The 12802-nt window shown below is 46.3% G+C and overlaps 1 protein-coding gene and 1 long non-coding RNA gene across 3 annotated transcripts in view; one reads left to right on the top strand and one right to left on the bottom strand.

The window, feature by feature from the left end:
- Positions 1-6911, bottom strand: part of EEIG1 (estrogen-induced osteoclastogenesis regulator 1) — a 35392-nt gene extending 28481 nt beyond the window's left edge. The window contains exons 1-2 of the mRNA XM_081967300.1: positions 6769-6911; positions 1768-2485 (exon numbers count right to left, since the gene is read on the bottom strand). Coding sequence (XP_081823426.1) covers positions 1768-1913 — 146 coding nt within the window. The 5' untranslated portion in view covers positions 1914-2485; positions 6769-6911. The remainder of the gene's footprint in view (positions 1-1767; positions 2486-6768) is intronic.
- Positions 5825-12603, top strand: LOC309399484. 2 transcript variants are annotated; one of them, XR_014176529.1, is made up of 3 exons: positions 5849-5938; positions 10704-10800; positions 12374-12603. It is a non-coding gene; the product is annotated as an uncharacterized lncRNA (long non-coding RNA). The 2 variants fall into 2 exon arrangements; XR_014176528.1 differs by lacking the exon at positions 10704-10800 and having other exon boundaries at positions 5825-5938.
- The last annotated feature ends 199 nt before the right edge of the window (positions 12604-12802 follow it).

Raw genomic sequence — 12802 nt, 5'->3', positions numbered from 1 at the left:
GGGCCCTTGGTGCTCTCTGAGCTTGCTTGTTTTCTTGCAGACGTTTCATGACCCAACTAGGTAACATCATCAGTGCTAGTAAGAGGCGTGGTTTGCTATCAGCTTTATATTCTGGTGCCTTTTGCATAGTCTTCAGATGTCGTGAGTGTCTATGTGTCCTTTGAGGGGTAATTTGTCAGAGTGCCAGAAATTCCCTGATGTTTTGGGAGTTGGCTTGGTCTAGGATGGTCACATTTTCCCAAATGAAATGATGACGAAGTCTATCTGTTGTGACATTAAAGAATTTTCACCATGTCTTGTGACTATGTCTGGCAGGGGTTCCCAAACTTTTTCTATACCCCTAGAACGCTTCTGATATATTCTTGTGCCCCTTACAAAAGTAAATAATTATAGGCATGCAATTATGCATAAGGGACACGGTGTCTCAGGGGCTAAGACGCGGAGCTTGTCGATCAGAAAGGTTTGGCAGTTCAAATCCCGAGCACCACGTAACGGAGTGAGCTCCCGTGACTTGCCCCAGCTTCTGCCAACCTGGCAGTTCGAAAGCACGTTTTAAAAAATGCAAGGAGAAAAACAGGAACCCCCTTTGGTGTGGAGGGAACAGCGTTCCGTGTGCCTTCGGCGTTGAGTCATGCTGGCCACATGACCACGGAGACGTCTTCGGACAGCGCTGGCTCTTCGGCTTTGAAACGATGAGCAGCGCTCCCTAGAGTCGGGAACGACTAACACATATGTGCGAGGGGAATCTTTACCTTTACTAATTATGCACACACTATCATTTTGAAATTTCTAAACCCATGTTTTTGTACCCCCTGGACTATCGTCTTGCACCCCCCCCCCCATTGGGAACCCCTGGATTATGGGATTTGCAGTCAGTAGATGGTGGGGGGGGGGGGGGACAGCTGACCAAACATATTACCTAGGCACACATATCAAATGCCCTACGACGGAGCAGGGGCGATTTGATTGGATGGTGGGTATCCATCTCACAACTCTTGAGTTTTCCCTCTGTGGATAAGATGTAGATTTTCTAAACTGATATTGCTCTATCCATCTAGAAGAGTTCTGGGTTTGTTTCAGCCAACTGTCATTCTTGATTCCTGCTCTGGAGATCAAACAAGGGAGGACGATAGGCTGCTGTGGCCCGCCAGCAGACACCCAGACAGTGAGGAGGTTGGGGAGGAACCTGGGCCAGTCCTGGAGTCTGGGGAAGGCTCTGATGAGGGCTCTGTGTCGGAGGCAGAGAAGGGGCCAGGGCCATTCAACAGTTATCAGCTGCCTTCGGAGTCGGAGATTAGTGGGGCAGAGGAATAGCTGGAGCCTGTTCCCGATGTGCGCATGCGCAGAGCTGCCAGGAGAAGGGAACAGCTAAGGAACAAGGGCCGACTCGGGAGTAAAGCCACAGGTGGGGCGGTGAATGGCCCCTCCCATAGGGAATAAAGAGGAGCGACTGGGGAGTGGAGTTTGCAGGAGACAATTAGTTTCAATTCATTCGGGTGAAGATCTGTTCCTGACTTTTTGCCAAGTGATTGCTGCTACAGCTTGGCGTTTGGAAGATATCGGCCTGGCAGCTCTCCAAGCCTGATAAGGTCTGTGGTTGTCAATTCACCCTTCAAAGACTGTTTGCTGGATGTGAATGAGAGGAATTCACACGAGCTCCATAAAAAAGGGGTTTTGTCGAGACAAGGGAGCCTAGATCAGAACACAGGCAAAATAATATCCCCCCCTCCTCCTTCCCCTCCCCCCCAAATCCCATTTCTTACTTACCTGGAAGACAAGGTGACAAAGTCGCCTCCGTCCAGCAGACGGATTTTGCAAAACAGCATGCCATTCACGAAAGGTACGGCCGTCAGCTCTTCCAAGGTGAAACTGATCTGAAACTTGAATTTCTTCTTCTTCATCAAGAAAGCCATGGGCAGCTTCCAATCAGGGCGAAACGGAGAGTTTTCTTCCTCTTCTTTTTTTTAAAAAAAATAACAATAATAATAATAATATATGCCAGGAACTAAAAAAAGAAAAGAAAAAAGGACCTGCTCTAAATCTTTGTTTTTCGTTTTGTGCAAAGGCGATGATGAAACCTCCCCCGGGCTTTTGCCAAAACTCGAAAAAGACTTTTGTTTTGTTTTGTTTTATCTCAGATGAAACGGCAGCCTGGCTTTAAACGACAGGTTCTCCTCTTTCTTTGGTGGTCTGTTCTGGGCTATCGGATCAGGGATCGCCAAGCGCAGCCGGGAAGGAAGAACGGCGGTTCCAGGTAGGGAAAAAAGCCAGCGGAGTCTTTGGTTCATCTCCAAGGGGGGTGGGAAAAAAACGTAGAAAGGGGTGGGGGGGGGGAAGAGAGAAAAACTCGGAAATCCCGGACCTGCGGGAGCTGGCTGTTCAGAGGTGACCAAAACCAGTTTCTCCGGAGACCTCACTGGGAGGCATGGCTGCTTTCCTTCTCTGCTAGCTTGTTCGGAGTCTCCTCCTCTTTATTTATTTCAGCCTAGGGAAAAGGAAAGAGGAGATGGTGAGTCTCAGTCCCTCCCCCCTCCGTTCTCAGCCCCCCCTCCCCGAATGCCCACCTCGTTAGGCAGCCGTTCAACTCTTCTGAAGAAGAAAAAAAATGGGTCTGTCTTCCTTAATTTTTCGCGGTGCCTTTAAATACCAATTGCTATCTCAACCCATTCTGTTTCTTCCGGGTGTGCCACGTATGGGGATCTAAAGGCATGATTTTGTAAACAGCTCCACCAAAGCGTGGAATTTATTGTACATACAAACCCAAACGCAATTTTTTTTCTCTTATTTCTTTTACACTCACATTTATCAGTTGCAATATCTCTCTCTCTCTATCATCTATCTATCTATCTTTTCATCTATATCTATCCTCTCATCCATCTATCCATCCATCTATCTTCTCATCTATCTCCTCTCATCTATCTATTCTCTCCTATCTATCTGTCTGTCTGTCTATCTATCTTTCTCATCTATATCTCTATCTTCTCTCTCATCTATCTTCTCTCATCCATGTATCTATCCATCCATCTATCTATCTTCCTATCTATCTATCTATCTGTCTGTCTATCTTTCTCATCTATATCTCTATCTTCTCTCATCTTTCTCTCATCCATGTATCTATCCATCCATCTATCTATCTTCCTATCTATCTCTGTCTGTCTGTCTATCTTTCTCATCTATATCTCTATCTTCTCTCATCTTTCTCTCATCCATGTATCTATCCATCCATCTATCTATCTTCCTATCTATCTCTGTCTGTCTGTCTATCTTTCTCATCTATATCTCTATCTTCTCTCATCCATGTATCTATCCATCCATCTATCTATCTTCCTATCTATCTATCTATCTGTCTGTCTGTCTATCTTTCTCATCTATATCTCTATCTTCTCTCATCTTTCTCTCATCCATGTATCTATCCATCCATCTATCTATCTTCCTATCTATCTTCCTATCATCTATCTATCTATCTATCTATCTATCTATCTATCTATCATCTATCTATCATCATCTATCTATCTTCTCTCTATCTATCATCCATCTCTCAATCAATATATCAACCATCAATCTACCAACCAATCTACCTGCTTATCTATCCAATCGTATATCTATTTCTCCGGCTACCCATCAATCCATCCATCTTTCCATCTCTCTCCTTCACCTATGTAAAGGTGTGTCATTCACCTGTCTATTCATCTATCTGTCCATCCATCTACAGTATCTACCTCAAACTTGAGATATACTCACAAAAACATGTATCGGTTTATAAAACACACACACACACACAAAACATATGTATCTCTGTGTGTCTGTAAATAAATATATTTCTACTTTAAGGCTGTATTCGTTTCCTCTATATTTTTCCTCCCTACTTTTCAACCAGCTGTTATTATCTTCAAAACACACTTTTCCCCTAGGAAGGCAAATGCAAATGGGCAAGGCTCCCAGGCGTTTTATAAAAGTTAAACCTTATTCCCAGCTTTTGCAAGGCCTTATGTCGGGATCTGAATCCCCCAGTTCGTTGTGTAGAGCAGGAGAGGGGTTAGTAACAGATTGGGCATGCGCAGTTCACTGCAAAAGCACCTTTTGATAAGACATTATTGATCTGGAGAACTTTACCCTATTCTGCAACTTGGGAATGCTGTTTTTCTGCCTGCCCGCACTTTCTCCCTGAAGGAATGGTCCAAAGTTCAGCGTTAGAAGTTCAAGGTGATCTTCCGAGGAATGTTTGGCTCTCCAACTTTGCGGCTCAGATCGGAGACAACCTGTCTCACCAGGCCTCACGTTGCACCATTATCCCATGGAAAACAAGAGCCTCCTTCTGCTGTTCTTCTTCACCATTCTTGGACATTGAGGTTCCTCAACCACTCTCCCAACCAAAACCATTCCTAGCTTGCCTCAACTCCCCAATGCATCAAGTTCTCATCCATCTCAACAATCCCTCCATTCCAAAACCAAAAATATGGGCAATTCTTCTTGGTTTCAAAGGCCACCTACCCCATCTTCTGTTAGGTCTGTCTCATCCTGGATCAATTCCCAAGGGTGTGCTTATGGTACACTACAATGCTAAATATTGACCCTAAGATTTCCCTCGCACATATGTGCTAGTCGTTCCCGACTCTAGGAGGCGGTGATCATCTCCATTTCAAAGCCGAAGAGCCAGCGCTGTCCGAAGACGTCTCCGTGGTCATGTGGCCGGCATGACGCAACGCCGAAGGCGCACGGAGTGCTGTTCCCTTCCCACCAAAGGTGGTTCCTGTTTTTCTACTTGCATCTTTTACGTGCTTTCGAACTGCTAGGTTGGCAGAAGCTGGGACAAATCACGGGAGCTCACTCCGTTACACGGTGCTAGGGATTCGAACCACCGAACTGCAGACGTTTCTGATCGACAAGCTCGGCAGCTACTGAGCCACCGTGTCCCCGTATTGTCCCCATAATGAGACTTTAAAGGGTTACAAGTCTTATGGCGGTCCTTCTCAACCTCAAACCTTCTCAAGGATGATCTCAGTGGGAATTCTGGGAGTTGAGGTCCATCTTAAACTTGGTAAGGCTGAGCGACTCTCGCAACATTTGCCATCCGCACAGGACGTAAGTGAAGGCATGCTTCTTGTAGGGATGGGGCGAGCCCAGAATGATGGTTTATCCAGCTAAGGACACCCCGATGTCAAACGCAATGGGGGAACCCCATTTCTTTTTAAGTTTGCGGTGCTGAATTGAACGCAGCTAACGAAGATCTGAATCCTTCTACTCTAAACTGCCTTCCGTGTTGCGATCGGAACAAATAACGACTCTCGATTCGGACAATCCAGAGGGAGAAGCAGTGAAAACAAATCAGCTCAACCTTGGAAGACATCATAGTTATTCATTTTTGCTTTCTTAAATTGGTTGGATTATTAAGGTTTCCCCCCCCCCCCGCCCCAAGCGAAAACAAGTAGATCACCTAAGTCTCAAAGACAGCTCACTCTTCACGCCTCTTTGTTTTGCAGACCCTGCCCAAGAGGGTATAAATATAAAAATTGCCAAACGTTCAAGAAACAACTCCTAATTTATAACCAGTTCACCTGTTGTGCGGGAGTTGTGCTCTACTCCATTTTTACTACCACGATTAAGACAGGTATCAACAGAGAGGCAAATTTCCGTTGAGTTGCAATCGGTAGCTAGTTTCTCTGGGGGAATAAATCTGGCCCTTATTCCCTGGATTAAGGTGTGGGGTTTATGGCAACCTGACACCGTAATCTTAAATGTGCTAAGAAATACCAAGGGTGGGATCTAAACTCCCAAGGGATTGCACAATTTCCCCCTGTAACAACAAACACCAGAACTAGTAACACCTTAACAAGCATTTACACAACACATTCTTCACAATCCGAAGCCAAGCGCCTTGAAACTGGCTGTAGGAAAACGACTTTCAGGCAATGAGATAGGAAAAGTTTGCGGCATGCAGGTAAATTTAGCTGGGAGGCCAAGATTATAGGATCCAGGTGGGAGGTCGAATCCTGGCTTGTTTTAACTAGGGTTTGTTGAATGCGGCCCAATGTCCAGACTCAGAACAAGCCATCATTGGCTAGGATAACCTTCAGGCTTGGTACAGAGACACCTGTAGGCAGGTGTACCTGGCTATGAGACAAGGGGGAAAGATATATACCCTGTGGGATCCAGGTTGGAGGCTAAATCGTGGCGGGTTTTAACCATGGTTTAGTTGAATGTGGCCCGATGACTCATCGCAGCCAAAGCCAGAATGGGCAAAGGATACACGTGAGCGAGACGCGGTTACTCTTGCACGAGCCTTTTCCGGCAAGGCTTGCGCTGGGGGGAAACGGCTGGGGGGGGGGGAGTGTGCGTATTTGTGCATGCCATGCACCATCAGTTGGGGATGGGCGCACCGACCCCAAACTTTGCCCGTCCTCCATAGGGGCGCCTTTTGCACACGTGTAGGCACGTGGGCATTTTGCACGCTTGGCACCCCTAAGGGGATAGGGTGCAAGCGACCCCTCCCAAGCCTTTCCCTCCCCCACTACTCCCGAGGGGCTCGCCAGAGTCTCTCCAGGCCCTCCCTTGCACTGCCCTCCTTGCAGCGTGCAATGGCTGCCCCCAGACCCATTTTAGGGCTCAACTGCCTTGATTGCATTGCACCCCCTCCCCAAATCCCCCCTCCCCAAGGGGAGAGGTGCATTGCTCCCCCACAAGCATCTCATCCTCTCCCAATGCACCCCATGATAGAGAGTGGGGAGGGGGTTTAGCAATCAAGCCTTGGGCAAGGGTCTCTTCTCCTACCTCCGCGATCCTTCCAGACCTCTGTGCTCACTGGGCTTGCCAGCGTTCTACGCCAATTGCGCCCGCTACGCCGCTGGCGTAATGGTGGGAAGAAAGGGGCGGAGAGAAAGCCCGCGGGTGTTCCAAAGCCGCACATGCTGGAAGCCGATTGGATAAGCCTCGAATTGAAGGTGGAAAAGAAAAAAAAAGGGGGTGGGGAAGGAATCCGCGTCTCCATTGGCTCCGCGTGACCACGACGGCGGAAGGGAGGCCGGCCATTGGATGATGCGGAACGTCAGTCATGCGAGAAGTGGGGGGGGGAAGGCCCGCCCTCTGCATTGAAGTTAAACTATGGGATATTGCTTTTGCAACCGGGCGCCCTCAGGAAGGTGGAGGGACTCCCATGCCAATCGTCCCCGGCCATTGTGGGATTAGAGTTAGCATATCTTTAGGGTGTAGGAGATGGGGATTCAAAGGTTGAAAGGCCGAGTGGGATGCTAGGTGCTTGGGGCGATGGGAATTGTAGTCCCAACGAATCGAGTGGGTAGCCGGCTTTGGGTAAGGGGATGATGGGCAATGTATGGGCAAGTTGCAATGGACGGCTGTGAAACCACTCGAATGGCAGAAAGCGAAGAGGAACTAAAGAGCCTCTTGATGCGGGTGAAAGAGGAGAGTGCAAAAGTTGGCTTGAAACTCAACATTAAGAAAACTAAGATCAGGGCATCCGGCCCTCTCAATTCCTGGCAAATAGATGGGGGGGGGGGAAATGGAGGTAGGGACAGATTTTATTTTCCTGGGCTCCAACACCACCATAGATGGGGACGGCAGCCAAGGAATGAAAAGACGCTTGCTCCTGGGGAGGAAAGCGATGGCAAACCTAGACAGCATGATAAAAAGCAGAGACATCACCCTGCCAATCAAAAGTGCGTCTAGTCAAGGCGATGGTTTTCCCAGTTGCAATGGATGGCTGTGAAGGTTGGACCACAAGGAAGGCTGAGCGCCAGAGAATGGAGGCCTTTGAACTCTGGTGCTGGAGAAGACTCCTGCATTGAGTCCCTTGGACTGCAAGGCCATCCAACCGGTCACTCCTAGAGGTGATCAACCTGCTCTTTAGAAGATCCTGAAGAGGAAACTCAAAGACTTTGGCCACCTGACGAGAAGGAAGGACTCCCTGGAGAAGAGCCTCATGCTGGGAACGATATATACCAAATAAAATAAATTATCCGGTATCCTGTTTTTCAGAGCGGCTACACAGATGTTTTTCAGAAGCCTACCCAGCTGCTTCCTCTATCCCATCATCACCTTTCCTCTGAAATAGGATGGCAGGATGCGTTTCCATCAACCTGCACCACGGGTGGTCGTGGCTGGGTCGCTGTTGATCAAACACAGGTAGTCCTCGACTTACGACCACAACGGAGCCCCAAAGTTTACGTTCCTAACCGAGACGTTTGCCTTGCCCCCATTCCACGGCTTTTCTTGCCACGTCTGCTAAGCGAATGGCGGCCCTTCTTAAAATCAGTAACACTAATTAATTGTTAAGTCAATCTGGTTTCCCCAGACTTTTTGTCAGGTCACAAAAGATGTGACAAGGGACAATGCCACCGTCATAAATGTGAGCCAGCATCAAAGCATCTGACTGTAAATCTCGTGACAATGGGGATGCTGCAATGGTTGTTAAGTGAGGAAAAATGGCCATTTTTCAGCGCGGTCACGAAATGGACTGTGGTAAGGCGAGGGCTAACTGTATACTCACAACTGGCTTTATTTGCACAATCCAAGGGGCCCTAAACCCTGGTTTACAACCACGGATGTCTGGATTCACACAACAAAATGAGCCCCCCCAAAAAAATCCAACCCCTGTTGACTCGGGGCGTTGTGAGAACATCATCTTAACATCAGAGGAATCATGAAGCTGTGGCCTTCTTGACTCTTGTGTAACAGGAGGACAATTAAAAAAAAAAGAGCTGCCCAAAGAATTAAGGATATAGAGGCACAGAATGATAAGAGCTATCCTTAGTAAGGTGGGTAACTTGAAAAGGGCTGAGTAAATACAAACGTACTTTCCAAGTAGACAGATGTTTGAAGCTACAACTGCCAAAGCACCTTAGGGAGATATTGACGCGAGTGGGATTTGAATGGTCAGGTATGGGAGATTCCATTTTACACCCTACAATGCGCGTCTTTGCATTTGCGGAGTGGCAGAGGTAGAAGATCTGGCTCACATCCTACTGGATTGTTGCCTGTAGAAGGGGGTGAGAGAGGTGTACATTGGTCCATACACCAAACGAAGGACCCCTTGGGATCCCCATATCAAAACAACTTCTGTTCTGTGCGTCGAAAACCGGAAAATAACATTTAACACAGCATTCAACAAAATGCTTCGGTTGAGATCTGCATAAGTGGGACTGATTGGGCTAGATTGTAAGGATGGCACTGAAATACAATTTTATGTCACTTTATCCTATTTTATATATTTATGTATTAAATTATGTTGTATTTTATCCTATAACTATTGTACTTGACCTTACTCTTATTTGAAATGGTTTGTATAAGGTTTTATAGGCGATATGTGTTTGAACCTTGTGCTTTGATATGGCCTACGGGCTAATCAATAAAGCTATCGTATCATATCGTGAAGGATCCAATAACACCTTCTCAACGGGGAAAAAAAAACCCCACATTTTCCTAATTATAACGCCAGGATGGAAATTTTTCTTTTGTGATTCAGTCTTCTAAACTTCCCCTTTCGGCTTGCCATGTGATTATACCAACGGATTATGCCCGTTTCAAAGTTTAGTGGGTCTATAAATCCTCATAATTCTCATGCATATTGATTTCAACGGCTTTGGTCGGAAAGCTTTCGTTTCCCCGGAGGCTTCGTTTTATGACTAATCGGAGTACGAGACAGTGGTATTAATCAACAGAATATACATCCAATGTCTGAAATTCTTGGAAACGGACATCTCCAATGCATCTGGGGGCGTGATAAATTGGCGTGTTTTTAAAATAAGCATACATGAAGGCATGGTTTGCTTAGCCACGATTGGGAGGCTTACACATGATGCTAAGTCACCAACAATAGTCTGAATACTGATTCACAGTTTATCAAATCCTTAGGAGGGTTCATTCAACACAATGAGATATAAAGCTTTGTTTATGAGCCATGTTTGCTAGGATCAACCCCCGTGGGTGAATCACCACAAAGATACCACAGTTTGGCCGAGACCCTGACCATCAAGTGAGTGGCAACGTGACTGCGTAATCCCGATCACCATCTTTTTAGTAACTTAGGGGACTGTTCTCGGTTAAAGAATTTTGTATGTATGAAGCGTGTGAACTTACGTCAAGGACAACGGGCAGGACGCAAAGCCAGACCCCCTCCTCTCATCCCAATTTGTCAATTCAACGGTGTTTTGACAGGATTCTTCAAAAACCCTTGTTGTGGTTTGGCTTCCAATCCTTTGGTGGGTTCGTGGTTGCACCTGGTTTCTCCAGCCCACCATGGTTAATCATCTACCGACAACGGGGGGAAAATGTGACTGTTTGAATCCAGAGAAAGTCAGCTACCCATCATGACTGCTCAACAGCTGGGTTGTACCCCCTTGTCTTCTCAAGGATGATGATTTAAAAAACAAACAAACCCAGATGCTTTTCTGAAGGTATGGGTGATGCCTTCTCCAAGCTGGTCTGACTCAGAATCCCTGCCTGCCAGGAAAACCAAGGAGCTGGTAAGATGCCAACTGGACATTAGGGGCCATTAACTAAGGTAGGCTTGGAGGATAGCCAAGAAATGTAATAGCACTTAATTGGCCTTCATGGCCCCTATTGTTTCCTGGCCTTTCTAATTCTTACCAGTAAAAATGTCCCTGTAGCAGGAAGAGTGGAGAAAGTGCTGGAAAGATTACGTATTACAAGAATGCGGTGGGTTTTTTTTAAATTTTGCTTTCTTGCACTAGAAGCATGGCTGCTATTTTCTGGGAGGACAGAAAGCTTCCATTCCCGGATGGGCTGAGAAAGCTGGAAGAAAGATGTGCCTTATAATACTCCACAAAGGTAAATGAAAGCACATGAGAGAGAAAAAGATTTTCTAAGAATTACATTAACAATACAGGTTAATATTTTGTTATGCAAACTATTGCTCAGGTTGGGATTTAAAAAGGTAATTAAGTCCGATGACGTAGGCGGTGTCCTACTTAGCGTATTTCTAAGTCTCAAACCTAGCAAATGGTGATTTATTTAATCAGCCACTGTTAAACCAAGACGGATGCTAACTTTGAAAGCAGTTTGTTATTCTGGGCAGTTCTGTTTATTCTGGGTAACTCTCCCTGCCTCTGCCAATCAAAAGGGCGTATAGTCAAGGCTGTGGTTTTCCCAGTTGCAATGGATGGCTGTCAAGGTTGGACCATAAGGAAGGCTGAGCGCCAAAGCATGGAGGCCTTTGAACTCTGGTGCTGGAGAAGACTCCTGCGAGTCCCTTGGACTGCAAGGCCACCCAACTGGTCAGTCCTAGAGGAGATCAATCCTGACTGCTCTTTAGAAGGCCAGATCCTGAAGAGGAAAGACTTTGGCCAACTGATGAGAAGGAAGGACTCCCTGGAGAAGAGCCTCATGCTGGGAACGATGGAGGGCAAGAGAAGAAGGGGATGCAGAGAAGGAGGTGGCTGGATGGAGTCACCGAAGCAGCTGGCATGAGCTTAAATGGACTCCAGAGGATGGTAGAGGACAGGAAGGCCTGGAGGAACATTATCCAGGTGGTCGCGATGGATTGGACAAGATTTTGTAATTAACAATAGCAAACTCTCCCCGCCATGCCAGTTATGGTATTCTCTCTGCTCTTCTGTTTGGACTTTAAAGTCATGAATAGATGAAAATAAATTGTATTTTGAGCATATGGAGAACTTGGAGAGGTTGACCAAGTGGTGAGTCTCAAGAGGTCTGTCTACTTCTGCATTTGGAACAATGGGTCAAAAGAGGCCAGTTCTCTTTATAGAAATTTCCCCCAGTTATGCAGAAAAACCAGAATGTCTTTTGTTTAAAGAAGGCCTTTATACTTCCTTACTGTTGTCGTGAGGAAAATACCACAAAGCAGGAGAGGTGATGATCGCACTTTCAGCTGGTTTGCATAAGCTCAAACTGGTTTGTTCAGTTTCCGTTGCTGGTTCAGGTGTCCAACTAAGAGGTTGACATCCTCACACATCCTGAATTGTAACACTAGGCCAAAAACTCTGCTTTGCAAACCATATAAAGGCTGGAATTCACACGCCACGCTAATTATGCTGTGGTTAGCGTTGCGTGCGTAAACGTAACCTGTGAGAATAAAACTGGCTGAGGCAGGAAGATGCCCACCGTAACACCTTGGGGAAAGAAGGATGACATTTCCATTAGTGGTTGGGGGATTCTGAGAGTTGAAGTCCACACATCTTCAAGTTGCTGAGGTTTAGATTGCCTTTAAAAAACAAAAACAAGGAACTTGGCTCTCTGAAGGAGATTAGGCAGAATGGTAAGTGGTGAATTGCTACAAGCACAGGCTATAAAGTTGAGTAGCATTTGAAAGCTTGTTTTCCCCCAACTTGGTATATTGGCATATTTCTTATAAATCTAATTGTACTCTGCCCTCTTACAACAGGAGACTATGCCGCAAACCCAGAAGAGAAACGCCGGAGTTTGCGAACGGCCAACTTCTGACTCTGCAGATTTTATATTCCTACAGAGAGCATGATGGAAGAGAGCTGGGATCTCATAAATGTAAGGCAAGGCTCAGAATCTGCTGATCGCGACACTGCTTTCAACTAATTATTGCAGGGGAGAGTTTGCCAATCTCCCCCCAAATGTTAAATAAATAAACGAATAAATCTTTAGGATCCTCCTTTCCCTTGTTCGGACTACGTGAGAATCATAGAACCAGAAGTACGGACGCAGTTTCTTGCTTATCCGTCGTTCTGACACTGGCAGTGTTCATTTTTCACAGCTTACGTGGCTGATGGCTGAGCAAAGTTCTCAGTTAAAGGCCTTTTAGATTTACTTTCCTTTGGGGAGTCCTGGGGTTTTCTACTTA

Source organism: Natrix helvetica (assembly GCF_964273705.1).
Source record: "Natrix helvetica genome assembly, chromosome: 15".
NCBI lineage: Eukaryota > Metazoa > Chordata > Lepidosauria > Squamata > Natricidae > Natrix > Natrix helvetica.
This window is presented reverse-complemented; position numbering and strand designations above follow the sequence as displayed.